Here is a 19843-nt window from a genome sequence, read left to right as displayed (position 1 = left end):
ATCCTTTTTTTTTGTATGAAACACGTAGAAAGGAACAAAAATGTGCAAAGAAATATTTAAATATATAGGCACCAGAAGAATTTGGATAACTGCTGGTTATGTAAAAGTTCTCGCAAACTGGTTTTTATAAACAAATTTCACATAAAGAAGACTATTTAATAGGAAGAAAAGCTTAAACTAAATCTTGAGTTCCCTTCTTTGTTTAATGAAAACTGAGTGTATAACGCTTACAGTCAGGAATTCTCCCTAATTAAAATAAAATTTTAAAGAAGCCCTCAAGGTCCTGTCTTAACTAGGTTACAAAGTGAGTAATTCTCTTGTGCTGCTGTTACACAACATGAAAAACACTTCACATTCAAACTGATTGTTTTGCTGGTAGGCTTAAAACACTGTTTGTCAAACTTACGGTAGTTTCTCTTTTTCATGTATACTCATGTAGTAGCTCTCTTCCAGTTTCTAAAGAAATCTTCCTTGAAAAAAAAGGCATGACCTGTGACTATAAACCAGTGTACTTTGGTGGCAAGAAATTTGGAATTTTTGAACTAAGAACTCTGTCAGGTTTGGGGAGTGAATTGCTGGAATGTCTTCTAGTTTCTGAACTGGAGCACTTGAAAAATACACTTTAGCAGCTGGTAAATGAAACAGCCTGTCCTAATGAAGTTAAACCCAGAAACAAACCAAGGCAAAACATCTCAAAACCTTATTGTAAAAACTGAGCAATATTGCCTAAAAAAAGTTGAACTGGAAGGCTGAAAAGGTACTTGAACAAAACAGAAAAATTCTTGGTGTTGTAGCAGTGTCTCTTAGAAAACAGAGGTAATTGTCTGTTAAGTAGTCAACTTGTGCAAAACACAAGCTGCTGCTTAAATTAACCATGAGGATGTGATACTTCTGCATGTGAAAATCTGGTGACCTGCTTGAGCAGATAGGATTGTCTCAAATAGGTAATGGCTTTGCCACTTCATCATCCTGACGCTGGGTATGCAATAGCAGAGATAAAGACAGGAAACATGGGCTCTGTCTTATGTTAGTGGAATCTTGCCATGGCCTCTAGTGGAGCTGAAAATTGGCTCCAGACATGCGAACATGCAGCAATGTCCTTTGATCGAAGTGAACTTTCAGAATTCTTCAGTGTGGCCCGCTTCATATTTGAATGGCTGTGATTCTGTTTCAGCTTCTTCTCCCATCTGTGCTCTGACAAGTTCTAGCTCTTCTCTTGATCATGAAAACAGAGGAAGGAGAAAGACCTTTAAGATGCAGTTGATTTGAAGATATATCATCCTACTTTATGAAAAACTTTGTGCTTAATGTTGAACAAGCATAGTGCCATGTGCTTTTTCATTCAGTTTTGCTGTATGGGATGGTAAGCATCTGCTGAAGTGCTTTGCTTCATCAACATCCCCAGTTGTTAAGGCTAAGTGTGGACAGTCATTAGGATTTCAGATGTTTTGTGGAAAAAATTCCTCTCTGCTCCATACGAGGCTTTAAATTCCTGCCAAAATGCCTTCTATGACCATAGCAATTTTTTTAGAGAAGTCAGGAGCTGGGTTATTACCAAGTACATACATAGTTTGAATAAGCACTTCATGAGCTCTTGCACTACGATTTAGCAGCCCAAAGAAGGGACCAGGATTTATCACTCTGTTCCTGCTGTTTCACTCTCAATGTCTTGTCTTCTAATGAAATATACAGGAATAAGCTTATTTAAAATCCGTTTAGATGACTTATCTGATAGTTGTCTTAAGTCTCACCAGAAATCAATCTCTCATGTGAACTTCTTTGAAATGTTATTTGTCCCCAGTACAGAAGTTTGTTTATATCATAAGTAGTCTTTTCTCCTTCAATAATAGCACTTACCATATAATTTACATATAATGTCTATATGCAGAACTGCATATTACATGAGTGTTGGGGAAAATACAAAACTTATTTTGCCCTTTTCTACCTTGATTTAAACCAAAATCTACTTTTTGTTGTTTGGGAATTTTACAGTTCTTAGAGCATAGCCTAATTTATCCACTGTTGATCTATTACTTGCTCAGGGGAGCAAAGGAGAGGGGGGAGATGAGAAAGTAGAGTAGAATGAAGGACAACCTTGCGTTTCCTGAGGTTACTGCTCCTGCAAATGTCTATTCCCTAACTGATTCTTCTTGTCAGAAATAAGTTACAGACCTGAATGTAATTGTCAGAGGTCTTGGTGGCTTCTTTAGCATGACTGCCAGTATAGTGGAAGTGAACTTGTGAGGGAGGAAGTGGGCAATATGTCATACAGTGTAAGTTCAGAGAGCTATAACTTATACCTGAGTCTGTTTGCATATTATTTTTATGCAGAGATCTTCCAAAGTGTGAAAAAGGTGTGTAAATGCAACTCTTATAAATCTTGTTAGTTGAAGATGCAGTCCATTTGGAGTGCCCATGTTTTCTGTTGGTATCCCTACAGTTCTCTTGTGCTCTTTACCTGCATGAAAAATACATGCACTAAATCTTTACCTCCCTAACTACAAAAATCTGTATTTTTGCAGTGTATAGAACAAGGCTGGTAATTCAGATACAAGCCAGTGCTGTGGGGTGGTGGTGAAGGAGGGGGCACAATAGGCAGCCTGCCCTCTTAACTATTCAGTCATGTGAGTGGCAAATGTTTTTTTTAAGCATAATCTTGGTTCAGTGTGTGGCAATTCACCTTACTGATGAAAGGACTTTGAACTTTATATTTTCTTAGCTTCTGTATTTGGTGGGCAACCTCAGAGTCTCTCAGAAGTAGACTTCTGGAAGAGACAAGTTTCTATAAACAGGATTTGGCACGTGTGTGCATTGCATGATACTTAGGGTGTTAGTTTTGCATGCTTGGTAGCTTCCTCCATGCATGTTTAAAAATGAAATTTTTTTTGATTTAACCACATGTATTTCTTTTTTTTGTTTGTTTTGTTTTTCCTTCCCCCAACAGCTGGCTTACCCCTTGGTGTTCTAAACTTGGCCAAAATAAAACCGTATCAAAGAGGCTTTTTCTGTAATGATGACAGCATCAAGTATCCGTTCCATGACAGTACCATCACATCCACTGTCCTCTACACAGTGGGGTTCACCCTGCCCATTTTCTCTGTAAGTAGCTAATATATAGGGAGCTTTGGTGATGGGAGTGAAATGTATGCCTTCCAAGAGTTCAGCAATGTGACTGAGTTGAAGATAGCCTGTGTAGGCAAAATCCCATATATGTATGGTCATATGCATGTGAAAGGTGCTGTTGCTACTTTCTGTTTGCACAGGAAATCAGGAACTAATCTCTAACCGCTAACATTGCTAATCTGATTTCTTTTAGGAGCAGAAAAAAATGGAGATGAGAATTTAAACTGTATTAGTTAGTCTAGGCTTTTATCATTGGGAAGAAAAATAATACAGGCTTCCAAAATGCTGTGGAGCAGATACATCTCTTGTTCAGAAACTCATGTTTATTCTTTTCCAAGAGCTACTTCATAGTATAATATTTCTAAATTTTCCAAATTGTTTTCTGTGTCTGGATGGTAAGCACAATTTTGTATTAGAATTTTTGGGGAATGAGAGTCAAACAAGCCTTGGTAGTGCTTCAGAAAAATAAATCTCTTTAGATGTCTAGGCTGGTGCCTAGAGCAACACGCATCCATGATGACTGACATTTCAAGAACCCCAGGAGATATTTCTGATACTTCTACCTTCCCAAGACTTTTCAGAGATGTTTAGAAAGTAATTCCGAATAGTCTAAAAGCCATGACTAGTTAGGGGGTAGTGTCTGTAGATTGCAACTGTAGGAATAGTTTGAAATGAATCTCTGAGATGATGTACTTGGTCTGGCATTGTTGGTCTTCAGCTGTCTGCACGAGATTGGATCTTCCAAGTACAAATGACAAATCAATGTCAGTGTCTTTCTCTTGCAGTGAGGTCCGACCATGCCTATTTGTATGTGCCCTATTCAGTTGGTCTTTTCTGGCAACTTCCCCTCCAAATCTATTTCCTCTTCTTCTAGTCATCTTGTTTCTTAAAACTGCAGCCTTCAGTGACATTCAAACAGCTTCTCTTAGATCTAAGGGTAGGTGTGATTGGGGGAAAGGAGAAGCACAGAGCAACAGAGGCCTCTCTGAAGCATCCTTCTCACCAAAGCAGCAGAACAACAGAGCAACTCAAGAGTTGCTGCGTTTCATCTGCTCCCCATCCTAGGTTCTGAGCAAGGTTTCTGTAGTTTCTTGCCAAAGCTTTGCCTGACTGCTCTGTTCAAGAGCTGAAGGGACACAACCCGGTGGTGTGTTTCTCTACGACAGACTGGTTAGTGAGAGGACAAGAGTTCAGTTCTTTTAAGTTGGCCGAAGTGCTGCACTGAATTTCTGGGAAACAGTAGTTTGCTACAACTGTTGCTACTAAAACAGGTAATGCAAATGCTGATGTTCCTGACAGGGAAAGTGTTCAGCAGTAACAGTTTTAAGTCACTTCTCTGGGATAAGCTCTGCTACTTGGGACTTTTTATCAAAGAAAGGAATGTTATGGACCTGTAGGACTCAATTTTTCCACCATGAAGACATCCAAAAGCTTTATTCTTCTACTTTGGGAAACAAAACCAAAACATTCTTAGTTTGATTTGGCAAATGCTAATGTCTTCAGTATCATGATGCCTTCCCAAAAGGAACCTAGATAGCTTTGATTCTGTGCCAGCTTTAACCCATTAGGCATTGGGCTTTGTATTTTCAGAAATGTCTCCTATCATGTGTATCAGTGTTCTGACTTTAACCTTTCCTTTCTACAGATTAGCAAAATCAATCTTCAGAGGCAATCTCCTCATTTATTTTCTGGCAAAAGAAACTAATTTTTTATGCTCTGTTTATGAAAGGGATACATTTTTCAGGAAAACTTTTTCCGAAAGCACCAATTTGATTAACAACATAAGCACTTACTGGGCTGATTCTTAGTTTCTTGAGGGACAAGTGTAGCTACTGCTGTGCTAGAGCCTGATAAAGCATGGGACTGTAATGAAACCTATTGAAGACTGTTAGAGTGGTGGATCTGCACTTAATTTTTTTCAGCAGTGTCAAAGCTTTATGTCCACTGCTGACAGTTTTACAGCTAATCAAAATTAAACCTGCTGTTTGATACTAGAGTTTTACATCTTTTAACTTAACTTTCAGGTTTCAGGGTCCATATTAATTTTATTATGCACTGACCAAGACTTTGCCTCTTACCTGGTAAACATTTTGAAAACAAGAGTAATGTTTTATCTTCATGTCTTTTTGGTATCTTCATGGCAATGTAAACTTTTTTGGGCAATGCTATTGAAATTCATAATCTGGCAGGAGCTCTACTGGATACTAACTGTTCATATAACCCATGTTTATACTATGTGAAGGGTTAATATGCAGGGTGATGCACTTTGGTTGAACAATGAGTTGTTCCTGGGTGAGATCAGTGGGGGACAGACTGAGAAATGGCAGTTGGTGCATCCAGCTTTGACCCCACTTCTGCCCCATCCATGGTGAGGATGTTCTGGTGGGCTTGGTTTCAAATCAGATGAGGAAAGGTCTGAGGATCACCACTTCCAGTTTGGTATTTGTACAAATCACTCTTATCAGATGCAGTTCATTTTAAATAAATGAATTGCAGTGACTTGCTTGTTAAGTCTGTGGACTTGATATTGTACTTTTCTCAGTTCTTCTGGTATATTTGTTAATACAGTGATGAAAAATGTATGCAGTACATGAAATTGAGTAAAGTAGTTGGCAGACTGACAGTGGAAGGAACTCCAGACAAGGGCTTTTAAAATGCTGAGTGAAGTGTGGTCATTAGCTGTAAGAAAGCCAAGCAGTCACAGAGAGTTTGGAGTTGTTTTTGAAGGCATTATTTAGTAGGGTATACAAAGGGGTAAAATGGAATAGGGAGAAATATAGGGACAGGGAGTTGCAACTTAAATATTTAAAGTCATGTCATCTAAGCAAAAAATTAACCAACTGGTCTGTGGCATAGATTTTTCCTTGCCTTAAGTCTCATACCTAGTTACTACCGATTTGCTGTTGACACCCAGGACTTAGATCAGAGACTCAAAAGGGCGGCAAAAACGGGAAGGGACTGCATCAGAAACTAGAGATGAGCAAAAGGGAAAGTAAGTGAAAGAGAGGGAAAGTTCCTTTTAGTGCTGCCTCTTCTGTTTCCCTTCCTCTGGCTCACCCCTTGTATCTTTTTCTGTTCTGCCTTGAGCAGTGAAATGCTCATGCAGAAAGATGGTTTTTACCCATCTTTTCTGGAGAAAGCTGAATGACAAAATGCAGCTGTTGATCTTGGTGAACTGTGGAGTGAGGTTATAAGAAAATTTCTTGCTTGGTGCCCTCCTGAATTCTAAAGCTCCTTTTAAGAAATTGAAAGTAACATTGTTGTTGTACTGAGAAGAAGCCAAAGTCTTAACTTAATCTGCAAAGAGCTCTATAATACCATAACACCCACAGAATGTGAGCAGTTATGCAGAGTAATACTCAACTCAAAAGTTTTAACCAAGCTTTCACAAAACGCATATTTTTCCAGGCAGGATTTCTGTTTTTGTACAAATTAATATTATGGATGTTTTTGCTGATGCAATTAGTATTGAAGATCTACAGCATATTCAGGGGAAATGTTAGCTTGTGATTTCTATCTTAATTTCTGGTGTAAGGAAACTTAAATGTCAAAATACTACCTTTTTTTTTTGTAAGACATCTAGGTGTCACTTCTCATTTAAATCTACACTAATGAAGTTGGCATTAGATAATAGCATGAAAGTGGTGGTGGCTTTTCTTGAAGTCCTGGAAGAAAAGAGCACAATCTTTTAAATTTGTTTTGTTTCTAAACTCTGGAGAAAGACTATTGCTACCCACTGCTTAAGCACAGATGTTTAAAGCTACTTTGTCTGATACATATCCAGTTTCCTGGTGTCAATAGCATCTATTGTCTCCTAATCCCTTTAATAAACCAGGAGGATGGAGTACTTAGGCTAAACGCACCATTTAAAAAATCTCATTTAGATCTGTACATTCAAATGATTATTTCATCAGAATATTAAGAAACTAAATAGTTGTGAGATTAGATGAAGATACATAAATATATAAATAATTGAAACGTGAGAAGTGGATAGTAGGAGTAGGTGTTCCCAGGCTTTCACAGGGGAGAAAGGTACCAAGTAGAGCTCTCCAGGAGCCTGCCCTGTTCAGTATAGTCATAAATGCCCTGGAGGAGAGTGTATGTAGTAAGGCAGCAAAGTAGGGTATTTGCAGCAGTAAATACAAAAGATGGAAATAACATGGCTGGTGAAATACACTGTGGATAAATGTCAAGTGATGTCCTTCCTGAGGCGAGCATCAGGGACAACTTAAGGATGGCATATAATGTGATGTTCTCTCTTTTCACCAGAGTGGTAATGATCAGTTTTTAGTTCCAGGGAGAGATCAACTTCATGCTCAGTAACAGTAAAGAGACAGAGTCAACATTAGAAACTTGGAAAGACCTGTGTTATATGGGATATTTATAAAAAACCCCTAACATAACTGGTCAGAGATCACTTCAGTTTGTGAGGAAACCTAATCCATTATACTGTATGAGTCAGACTATTGGAGAAATGCACCATAATTGTTGAAAATATTTAGTCTTATCAGCCAAGCTACTTATGTTTCTACCCCTTGTATTCTGTCTGAAAGGCTGTTTCAGAGGCCTGTGTGTCTCCCTTACTATGAATGTCTTAATTGCCAAATGCACTTGTAGCTCCTTAATTCTTGTTGGATCAGTATTGCTCTTTTTTCTGTTATCTACTGCCTATGCAGTTAGCTGGTTTATAACCCTTATGTTCTGCTGAACTGTGCAAAATCGAACGTTTTTGAGATAACGAGGAATTTAACTTAGCCAGTTCTGCTTGTTTGTGCTGCTTGTACTAATGAAAAAGCCACACTATTTTTCTCTCTGCATTGTCTTCGGGGGAGATATTGCAGAAAGTACTTAAGCTATATATCTGAAACAACTTAGATTATTTTATTTCAGAAATTGTTTAGGTTTTTTAAAAAAACCCCTTCAAGTCCCACAAAAGCAGACTTTGCAGATTCATTTAAGACAGAACAAAACCCGAAGTATTTTAAGAAGTTTTTAAAATGGTTTCTCTTGACAGAAACGGTAGGAGTTGCTGCCCCTCTGGCTTGACTTCACTTCTACTTTTCTCCCCGCTCCCACGGGCTAATAGTGAAGCCAATCCATGTGTGTTTAAAAGTAGTAAATTAAACCTGTACGGAGTGTATTCTGAGGGAATAGGTACTGACATTGGAGAGTACTTTAACCAAAAAGATACCAAAAGCTAGTACAGGCATGGTTTTTCAGTCTAGTTAACTATCTTGGGTTGAGCAAAAAGCAAATTACAAACGTAATTCTGTGACTTTAGTTTTCAGTTTAACAGTGTTAAATTAATCTGACCAGTTTTACGGTAACATGTTTTTTAGAAATTAAAAGTCCTAGCTGAAGCTTTCATGGAAGATGTCTCCTTTTAGCACTGAAACGTGATGAGAACAGCAATAAGACAAATGGCTGGTGGAATTACTTTTAAAATCTGTTATATTATTGGGGGAAACTGCAGAAACGCTTCATAAAGTTTACCATATAAACTAGAACTTCATAAAGTTTACTATATAAGCTTTCTTAGCAGTATTGTATTTCAGTGCACAGGTCTTCCAATTAATTGTTACTTCAAACCAGGTAGGTACCTTGAACTTTAACACTCATACTGTTTTGCCTAAATTTTGTTGGTTATGTTTTCAGGAAACTGTTTGTAAAGTTTTCTTTCTTAATTACCAAAATGGAATTAGTTTCAGATAGACTAAAAGGAGTGGAAAGATACTATGAAAGAGAAGGTATTTTATTAATGTATTTTATCTGGTTGTTACTTGCTTAAAGAGCAAAACAAAAACTTAGAGTTGTTTAGTATTTTTTTGCAAGATCTTGATACAGGAAGGTGCTGCAAACAATTACAGACTAATTACATCATAATCTCAATAATGCTGAAGAATGAGCACACATTTTAAGCATTTTCTCTTTACATGGAAAACCACATGCTGTCACTTAATGAGACTTAATTCCCATGATCCACATACCATGGCTTTCCATTTCTGATTTAGCATCAGGTAGTTACATAAAAAGCCCCACCACCTGAATAACCCCAGGACTCTGAAAATCTTATCTCCCACCTTGAGAAACTGAAACATTCAGGTGTGGGTAGGAGGAAATGAGGCGTAAGCTACCTAACACCATTATTCATAGAGCAGGCCTTTAAAAAGGATGATGCAGAGCTGGTGATGTTATGTCAGTGATACCACCTAACTATTATCACAAGTATTTGTGGCAGTGTGCTGAAGCTGTGAGAAGGTTTTTCTAGGCTGAGCTTAAGTTTGTGAGCAACTGCTTTACCATGACATTTAAGACTACCTACTCTAAAGAAGTAAACCTGTAAATAATCAAGACACTCTTATTTGTGTATGTCTCGTGCTTCACTTCTGGAGATGTGAAAAATACGCTTTTCTCAAATACATAGTCTTGAATCTTGGTGTTAGTATGTCTGCAGGGCAAAGGCTGAAGATACTTCTTACATATTTCATAGAATAAATGGTGTTGGAAGCATACTACAGCATTATGTTGCCAAGTCACCTTCTCTCACAATGACTGCTACTGGTTCTGCCCCCTCCCTTGCACAAGTTAGCTGAATACTAAACACCTGATGATAGATTGTGACATGCTGTCACAATACCAACACAAGGAGAGGGCAGAAATGAGGTTGTGGCTGCAGCATTTTAAAAAACCCTGCTATTCGGAGAAAGGGAGGGGGGCTGTTTTTCCTGGTAGGAATGGCTGTGTTTTTGCACTGTACTGCAGAGTACAGCCCCAGGGCTCTGAGCTGGATTGTGTCTGAATGGTTCAGTGTTTTGGCGAGGCTGTGGCTTGGCTCTTAGCCTTTCCTGCTGTCCTTCTGCTTTGTTGGTGTGCTTGGACAGCTTCCAGGACTAGGTCAGTTGTAGTCCCACTGGCATGGAACTGGAAACAACCCCTCTTCACAGTAACAGTGCTTTTTCTGCCACTTTCAGAAGGGAGGTTTTGTATGGTATTGATTTTATAACTGTAACAGTACAGAAGCTCCTCAATTCTTTGCAAGAGGCTTAGCTGGAATACATGGGTACTACGATAAGCCCGTAACTGCTTGGTCATGGGATAAAGCTGTGTGTCATTCAACAGAGGTGACTTCAAGGAAATTTTCGCCTTATGAGATGTTAGTTTGTTATTTCTTCTTCTGTGTCTGTTTTCAAACTGAAGCATTCTTTTAAGCAGTCAACTTATAGTGTGAAGAACAAAACAGATAGCAAGTAATTGGTGAAACCACAGTATGTCTCATTTATGATGGGCCCAGGAGTCGGGCTTAGCTTGGAGAACTTCATGGGTGGAGGTTAAAGGAAGAGGGTTGAAAAGGATCCTAAGTATTTTTCTTTCTTCTTTTAAATCCTGACTGTTTAACCTAGTGTTTCACCTTCCCTTCCTTAACAGTCTTGGTATTGCTTGGTTGTTATAATTTTTTAATCCTTTAATTTTCTTCTGTTCTTTCCATGTTTAGTTTTGTTTGTACATACTTATTTGGGGGTAGCTGTGTATATGGAAAGGAAGAGGTGGGCTGTTCCTTGACACAGAGGTCCTGAGGAGAGAACTGACTGCAGTAACATCTTTCTCTGGCAGGAAGGAAGGATGCTACTTTTTATCAGTCTGCCCTTACTGGTAGGTTAGGATTGTCTCCCCCCAAGATGATTTTTGTTGTTGTAGCTTTAAATTAGCATGTATTTTATGTGCAATACTGCTGAATTTTGAGCACAAAATCTGGGCTTTTAAGCACCTCAGTGCCACTGTGCTTAATTTAAAGAAGATTATTTATTGTTTTCTTGAACATTCTTGGTAGTCCTACTCTTCTTTTTTTTTCCACACAGCTGTTTTTTTCTGAGGGTATTCATCCCTGTACAGAAACAGATTGTGCAGATGCTGTATGTGTGTCAAGGATGGAGGAACAGAGTTTAAAAATATGATTCTATTGGTTTGTAGTGATTTGTATCCTGTATCCCATTTTAATATTTTTTAAAAAAGATCCTTTGCTGTTCAAATGACTGCTTTTGGTTAGTGTGGTAGATCTTTTGAGGTTCAATAGCACAAAGCACTGTGTGCCTTAATCTTGTGTTTTGTTGAGTTTAGGATGAGCCAAATGCTTCCTCTTTCATGGAAGAGAGGGGAATAAGATGTCCATGCCCTGAGATTGTAGGGTTTGTGCAGTGACCACACTGTTCCAGAGAACTACCTATTATGTGTGGAAGTGAGGAGATCACATGCATGTATAATGTTTCCTTTTTTCTATGTCTTTCTGAAAATTCCCTCTATACCTGCACTCCCTGAGAAGCATCCCTTTCCTGCTTTCATGAAATGCAATTTATGCTCTTCTGACCTGTGAAATTGTCCAGAGAAGGTATAAAGGGGCAATTATTGCTCACTGGAATATAAAGAAATAGTCAACTCAGTGGCTGTCACTGAACTGTGTACTCAATCATGGTTTCGGCATGCTTCCATATGTGATGTGTGACAAATGCACGAGAAATTTCAAATCAAAAAGGTGAGAGAAATCCTGTCCTGCTCTCCTTCATTCAGCAGTCCTTCCTGGGAGCTGCAGAGACAAGGCAGTAGTCACTGGCCAAAGGAAGTGCATAACTTCTAACTTGCTGCATGCCCATTCCTCTTCATGCACTTCTCTTTGGAAATGCAGGGGTATAATCATCGCCAGAGTTTGTGTTGCTTTTGTAATGTATTTTTTTTATTCCTTTTTGCTAGCTGGCTTGCCTTTTGCAATTCTCAGTTCAAGACGTATCCCCTTCCAGAGAGGAGTTTTCTGTAGTGATGAATCCATCCGGTATCCATACAAAGAGGACACCATTTCTTATAAGTTGTTAGCAGGAATAATTATTCCTTTCAGTATAATTGTTGTAAGTTAAACTTTTCTTCATTGCACTTGATTTCAGTGGGGGTGGGGAAGAGGGAGGAGGGACAATCTGTTGATACAGTCTTCTAAAACTGTATTCTGTAAGAATTGTCAACTTTAAAATTATGTCCTTAGACCAGGTGCTAAAGCAGTAGAAATGGTGTTCTGACAAGAAAGACTAAGAGGTTTTCTTTAATTGAGGTTGAACAACTAGAATTACAGAACAGAAAAAGAATACCTTGGAACTATGGTGGCTTAATTCTATAGTTGGAGAGATAAAAACTTCATCCCTTACCATATCAGTTAAGAATAACACTAATGAATTGAAATTAGTTTCAAGCTTTTTTATTTTGAGTAGCTGCTACTTTCAGAATATGAGTTTGCATGACCTGTTAAGTCTGACTACTTCTCTCTGCCACAGAGTCATTGAAAATACTTCTGTATGTGGAGGTGCAACAACAATACTAAGTTCTTTAATAGAAAATGGTTATGATGATAGAAGTTCTGATGGCTTCCAATCAGAATTTATTAAAAGCATAACTAGAATTAAAAAAAGGAACCAGGAAGTTTTTTCCCTGGATATATCTCCGAAGATCCAGATAAAACACTTGGCCTATTTGTGTTTGAGCTAATGCTAGGACTCAATTTCGTGCTGCTCCTAACCTGGTTGAAAATAGGGTACTGTTCTCCTTCCCTCTTCACACCAGATCAGTGAGCTGGAGAGACTGCCTCTGCAGCTGCCAGTTTGGGATCTCCCTGTCTGAACACAGCTCCTAGCTCAGTTGAACTGACTCAAGCATATTTATAGTGACTCTGTATCTCTAAGAGTTAATTACATGATGTCAGCTGAATTAACCTAATAGCTTACTAGAGACAAAAGGTCCTATTATTACTGTCTTTTGCCACCTGTGGTGGCTTGTCTGAACCAGGATAAGCTAGTGAAATTCCTTAACCTGGCAACTTTCTTTGAGCTAGGTTGAATGAAATGGCTCCTAGAAGAATACAGTGTCAGGGCTGGGTTCATGGTCTTGGGCATGGGCAGAGAGCTGGATCTCATCAGTTAACCATTTTGTTTCCTAAGTCTCATGGGACTGTGCTTTAGTTCCAACAATGGCACTTCAACGGGGGCTTTGAGATTCCTGTCAGATGTGCTGAAAAGCTTCATACTTCACTCATGGCTCTGTGTTAGGTGACTACCAAGCTCATCAGAGCTACACAGAGTTAAAACTTTTATGCTGAACAAGATTTTTAGGTGTATAAATATTTATCCAAGTATGTTTTAGGATTCAAAGCTGGAAAAGGAGCAACTAAATGTAAACCTCAATATTGGCCAGCTGTTTCTCTAGGTTAATTAGGTTAAAATCAGGAGTGATATTAAAGCAATCGCTAACAGTTTTTTGCATAAGGACTGCATGGATTTTTATATAGGTTCCAACATAAAGGTCAACTTGAACCTAATGTTTGTTCTTGGGTGGAATTTTTTATTTCGTAACTGTAGAAATATGGAGCTGGGAATCAAAGCTGTGACTTAACTAGTTTTCCTTTTATTGGAAAAACTGCTTCAAAAACTTCCATCAATACTTCTGGAGCAGATAAAACTTTTTGGGTTTTGTCCTAATAACTGGCAAGTGGTTTGTGCTAAAAGGTCCTGCCTTTTAAGATAACACTATTTTTTCCACTCTGTTACTACCACTGGTAGTCAGTATTACCTGAGAGCAACAGTACGTGGTCACAACTGAAGTCCATCTAGCTTGTTACCTCATTTCTAGCAGTGGTTAAAACAGATGAATGAGGAAGAACAGAACAGAGCAATCAAAGATTGGTATTTTTCCCTCAGTACTTTGCTACCAGCCATTGCAGCTCAAGTACTTCCACAGTCAGAAAAGGCATAGGTGAATATAGCAATTTTTTAATGGATGCATTTCCTTTGAATCTATTCAATCTCCATCTGAGCCTGTATGAACATTTAGTTAACAAAGTTACCTTGTAACATCAGAGACCATCTTTTAACTATGAAATCAGACTTTTCTGTCAAGATTGCTTTAAAGTCATATGGTAAAAGCAAATGTTGGTGTCCTTTACTCTATGCTCAGTCAGATTCTTGAAGATTAATATTCTTTGATGTCTGCATCCAGTGAAGTAGCTGAATTGACATCACCTAATTTTTTTCACCTTAACTGAGATAAGTGACTTTCTTGCAGATTTTGGAGCAGTGTTCTTTAGAAGGGATTCATTATTTACTAGTCATGGCTGTGATACTTCTGTTTAACTATCTTCATGGAGAGGTTACTCTGGGATAGGTAGATTCTGTATAAGAGCTTACCAACATCTACTTTACTGAAAACTTTCTCAGCTTTAGTCCATGTTCTAGTGATTCTCTGCTTCAGTTCATGTTTTAGTATGGTGCAGTGTCATGCATCTGATGGAATTGTTTGTTTGCCTTAATGTGTAAAGTTGCTGACAGCTACTTTCTCTGTCCAGGTGTCAGAGTATCTAATAACAGCTTCATTCACCAAAACTTTGCTAGGATCCTGGACATGCCACTCTTGAGTTATAGTCATCATTTAATCTTCACAGGATTTTAGAAGACCACTCAGCATATATATATATAGTCCCCCACCTGTCTGATCATCTGTATGAGTCAAGCCTTTCTGTACAAAATGGGACTCTCTAGGCTGAAGTTTTGTACTTGGTTTAAAGAAAAACTTTTTTCTGCAAATGATAAAATTGCAGGAAGATAAAATGAAATCTGCTTTCCTGTTAACACTCGATACACACATGATGCATATACCTTGGACATGCAGGGTGAAAAATCTGTGGAAAGACTGCAGTAATGCCTGTCTCTCCCTACTATCATTAGGTTTTTTTCTCCCCTGTGGATTTAATTTTCCTGAGGAATAAGATATTTATTTGTTTATATAGCTGGCCTTTAACCATCTGGAAATGAAGTCCCTTCAGAATAGTTTCTCTCTTTGCAAAAAACCTAACAACTTTATGATGAAATAGAACAATTTTGATCAGCAGAAGTTTATGTGAAGAAGACTCAATTTAGAATAAAATGTAATACCAGAGAAAACGTTTCTAATTAGGGCCATGCCAAATAATAGGGATGAATTTTACCCTAATAAGGCTTTGTTTTAATAAATATTCTGAAAATCAACAATATTAAGTTCAACAAGAAGCAGGGTAACATAAGTTCTTTTTATTCTACCTAAAAGTGCGTAAAGTTTGGGCATGGTTACTGCTGACTCTTGGAAAATCTAAATTTGCAGCCTAATGTTTATAAAAAATCAATTTCTGAAACTATATGTCTGAGTATTAACAACAGTAGTAACTTTCTTTGAAGTAATTATCTTTCTTTAACTGTTGTCCTGATTTCTCTTTCAGATAATCCTAGGAGAGACTCTCTCTGTTTTCTATAATAATTTGCACTCAAATTCATTTGTCAGAAATAACTACATAGCCACTATTTACAAAGCCATTGGGACCTTCATTTTTGGAGCAGCTGCTAGCCAGTCGTTGACGGACATTGCCAAGTACTCCATAGGTAGACTGCGTCCTCACTTCCTCGCTGTGTGCCAGCCTGACTGGACAAGAATCAACTGCAGTCTGGGTTACATTGAAAACTTTTCTTGTCAAGGAGACAAAGCAAAAATCAATGAGGGAAGGTGAGTCTGACTAAACTTGTATACTTGGTTGTAAGACCTGTTTCTTAATTTGGGATGATGAGTTTGGTATTGGTACTGCATTTTTTTTGTGCTTCTAGAACAAATTTCTTGTAATGAATTTTAAACTTGAAGCCCTGTCTAAACACTGGATTTTTTTTCAAAGTTGTGGAAACTTGTTCTATTAATGTACAGAAGAATGCATAAATTACGTCGTATTCATTTCTGCTTTTTTACAAAATGTAGGTGATGTTCAGTTTTGATTAGCTTCTATTTATGTTTCTAAAATGGCTGTGCATCCCATTGAAGAGAAGGGTTGGAAATCTGCCTTCAAAACTGAATGTGGAATAGCAAGGAAAACAGTTCAGATCTAGAATGAAAGCAAGTAAAAACTGGAAGTATCCATATAAAAATATGGAGGTCTGTTAAAAGAAACATTCTACTTGGTTTTCTCATTATTAGGCATTTCTTTACCTTAAATACTTACCTGCCAGCTGAACTGCAGCAAGATAATGGGGAAACAAAAATGAAGCATCTGACACGTTGGAATTTTGTCACTGTTATAATTACAATGTTTGAATGCTATTGGAGATGTTAAAATACGTTCAGAATAATTTCCAGTATTTGGTAATTTCTGGAGTTGCTTGAGCTCTCTAAAAGCTTAGCTTTAGAGAAACTCCTTACCATTCTTTTTTTGGAAGACCTGTGCACCCTCTTAGAACTTTTCTCTGTGTGTGTGTGTGGTTTTTAAATACATGTGCGTAGGTTTCGTTCACTGTCCTTTGCTCTTCTATTACATGACCCTGTGGATCTTCCAGTAGCATGCATGGTGTTCCTCAGCAGCCACAGAAAAATGCTGTATATTGATTTGGTGGGGGACCAGCTTCAAATCATGCATGGCAGCTGTTCAGAGGTGTCAGGAGCAGTTTGTATTTTGAATGGCTGTTGGTTGTAGAGGAGCAAGTGCATGATGATAGATAGGCAGTGTAGCAAACAATCCTAAAATGAACATAACTTCATGCAGGTAGTAAACAGACAAATTAGTTTGTTCTTTGAGGGATTAGAGGAGTATACTTCATGTGCAGCTTTTTTTGTATTACTAATGCCCTTAATTGTGCTTAGATGACTTCTATTTACTTATTCTAAGCTATTCTAGACACTGATTATTTGATAGACTTTTCTTGCCTGTGAGTAACCCATTAGAGTCAGAATATCCACTAGTAAGGTACAACTTTTATCTCCATTCCAGGAAATACGTGATATACATCTAAACACTTGTAATGGTCACTTTTTATATGACAGTTAACAGCAGTTTGGAAAAAGGCAGAGTGAACAGAGGAGTATTTTCATGAAATGTAGAGAATATAGAGTTTTTAAATGGCATGTCTGTCAGACTTTTAAAATGTTACTGACTTTTCGAAGATCTGACTTGTAGTAGAACAATCTTAATTGAAATAAAGGAGATGCTACTTCCCTCAAGATAAAAAAAGATTGTGTTTATCTTGTCTACTTTGCAAATTTTAGTGTGGTGACTTAGCAGAAGTAATTGCCAGAAACTAACTAAAGAGTTTAAAAGAAGATAAAAGGATAACTTACAACACAAGAAGGGGGAAATGCAGATTTTGTAGGATATTACATTGTGGCAGGGGTAAAATGTTTTGACTTTTTTTTTGCTTCAAAGTACTAAAAGTGGGATTTATTTTTATTTTTCTGCTACTATGAGAAAAGATATTTGTCTAGGTTTCGAATGGAATGAGTTTTCAAACAAAATGGTATAATCTCAGGTGCTTTGTGAAACAATTGTGTGGCTTTCATCATGAAACTGTGGGGTCAAAATTTGACTTGGGCATAGATCTGAGTCTTCATCTGAACTTTTGCATGAGTCTAAAAATGCTTCTCTAATGTAAAGAGGGAAAAGGAGAAAATCTGAGTAGATTGTAATGACTAAAATGGTCACAAAATAAAGTTTTCTGCATTTTGGGAATGCTGAAAAACAGAGCTTATTCTCAAACAAGGAAACAGACTTTTCTTGTATGAGAGTAACATGGAAAAACAGTGGCAGAGTGATTACCTAGCTTTTATTCTTCCCTGTGCAACTGCTGCTTTGAAATCAGACTTCCATACTGGAAGCAAGATTTGTCTGTCATCTCCTACCTGATGAGCTGTTAGCTTCGTATTCCCAGCTACTGTTTTGTTCCCTTTTCCTGTTGTTCCTGTTGCTCCCTAGAAAATGATGTAAGAGGGCTCTCTTTGATCAAAGCTTGCCTTGAATTGATGACTTCACTGTGAGCTCACCTGTGGGTGCTTCTGGTCTCAGCTGAGACTTTTCCATGCACAGGAAGGTAAAAACCAAAAGCAAGTTACTGAGTGGTCAAAGAAGGGTAGATTAAAGTGTAACGTTGTCTTGTTCAGGTGAATGTCATGGATACAGTGACCCAGTAAATCATTCTGGGTCTCTTATGGAAATGGTGGCCTACACCTGAAAGGATTGTTTCAATGGTCATAGGTTATGTGCCTACATACCTTACAGTTAGTAAGACACTAAGAGGAGGGAGTTTGAGTGCAGAGAGTTTTACAGCAAGTTGGAGGTCAGTAGGCTATAAAACTGTAACACAGAGGTGAATTTCTGGGTCAGTTGGACAGAATTATTCGGGGCAAACTTATTACCATCTATCCTCACTTGCATAAATTAAATATGTGGGTAGAGCTACTTAGACAGAGCAATCATAGTATTGCATACAAAGCTGTATGTTCTCATCTGAACTTATTATTCCTGTGTAGCAGTAGAACTTGTGGTTGTTTTTGTATATTTTTAGAGATTGATGCTTAGTTATACAGTCCAAAAGACAAATCTAATCTTTGTTTACTATTTCTTAATTCACATCAGGAAAACAATGCTTCCAGTGTAAAAATCCATGTGTGCTTCCACTGTGCATACTGTTCTTTTATGTTTTGTTTTCTCCTCCCTTCTCATCATTTTATACTTGCCAGAAGTATAAAACAGCTTTGCTTTGCAGCATCCCTAAGTAAATCAGAGTTCTTGATCTGAAATACAGTAAGTGGGTGTGTATTGAAGAGATGGGTATAAGATGGAAGTTTCTAAATGATATGTTAGAAGTGGTACCGAATTCAGGAAGTGGTACAGAATTCAGGTAATTAACACTTTTTCCCATTTCCTCCTGATGGTAAAACTGGAAGGTGAAACAGTTGAAGTAGTATCTTATTTTTATTTTTTCCCAACACGAAGATTAAGATGATTAAGCTGTTGAACTCTTTGCAGTTCTGGGATGTGTAATATTATAGATTTGTTCAAAACCTATTTGAACAAACTTCTAGAAGAATAAAACCAAGAGAACAACCTATGTTTCTGAAAGCTTTTAAGTTGTGGCTGGAAGCTGAGTGTGTTTTGGGCAAGCATCATTGCATATAGTACTGTTTTATGCAAATCTCATGTTTACAGATCTTTGCATATGTCTACTGTGTTATAACATTGGGGCACTGGGGGAAGATAATCATTAGTCTTTATTGTTCATTGGTAACAGTAGTATTAAAATGCATGCCAAAATACATATATGCTTCATCATGAACATAAACCAATGAGACCTGCTTAGTTGTCTAAATTAATAAAGTGCCTGTGGGTTTTGGTTGGTTAGTTCCAGTAAGATTTTACTTTCTAACCTGAGTTTAAGCTAATTCTTGCTGACTTAAGTATCTTGTTTGCTCTGTGTCATGCTGAAAAGAGTCCTCTTCAGTTTTAAATAGCTTAGATTTCCCTTGACAACTTTTGTAGTGTGTTTGCACATTCAATACTACTGGTGGTTAAACTAATCTGAGGATCACAATCACAGTTGTGTGCTTAGTAAACTTCACTCATATTTGTTGAAAGATGCATGTAAGAGTTGACATATATTAATTACTTGAAACTATGTAACATTTCCAGATCTCTAAAGTATGCGTGGAAACCACTTGTTATATTAAAAATTGCTAGTTAAATTAAGTATGAGCATTAGAAACTTGTACCTCTGTGTCTCCAAGACAACCCTTTCTTCAGGCAGTCTTTGGCATTTAATTTAAGCTCAGCACAGAAGTCTGGTATGAGCCACTTCACAGTAGTTTTCTGAGAGTGGATGACTTATACAGAACTACATTCTCAAGCTTTTATGAA

At 37.7% G+C, this 19843-nt stretch overlaps 1 protein-coding gene across 2 annotated transcripts in view; it reads left to right on the top strand.

Annotated features, from left to right (window-relative positions):
* Positions 1 to 19843, top strand: part of PLPP1 (phospholipid phosphatase 1) — a 64914-nt gene that overhangs the window by 15476 nt on the left and 29595 nt on the right. Inside the window, exons 2-3 of one of the 2 annotated variants that reach the window (XM_033009035.2) lie at positions 11866 to 12017; positions 15401 to 15681. In XM_033009035.2, the coding sequence (XP_032864926.2) occupies positions 11866 to 12017; positions 15401 to 15681 (433 nt within the window). Of the gene's footprint in view, positions 1 to 2944; positions 3100 to 11865; positions 12018 to 15400; positions 15682 to 19843 lie in introns of both variants that reach the window. The other variant, XM_042804656.1, reaches the window with a different exon arrangement.

The sequence above is a fragment of the Tyto alba genome, unplaced genomic scaffold, assembly GCF_018691265.1.
Source record: "Tyto alba isolate M040663 unplaced genomic scaffold, T.alba_DEE_v4.0 Super-Scaffold_42, whole genome shotgun sequence".
Taxonomy (NCBI): domain Eukaryota; kingdom Metazoa; phylum Chordata; class Aves; order Strigiformes; family Tytonidae; genus Tyto; species Tyto alba.
The sequence above is the reverse complement of the archived record's forward strand: the minus strand, read 5'-3'. Positions and strand labels throughout refer to the sequence as shown.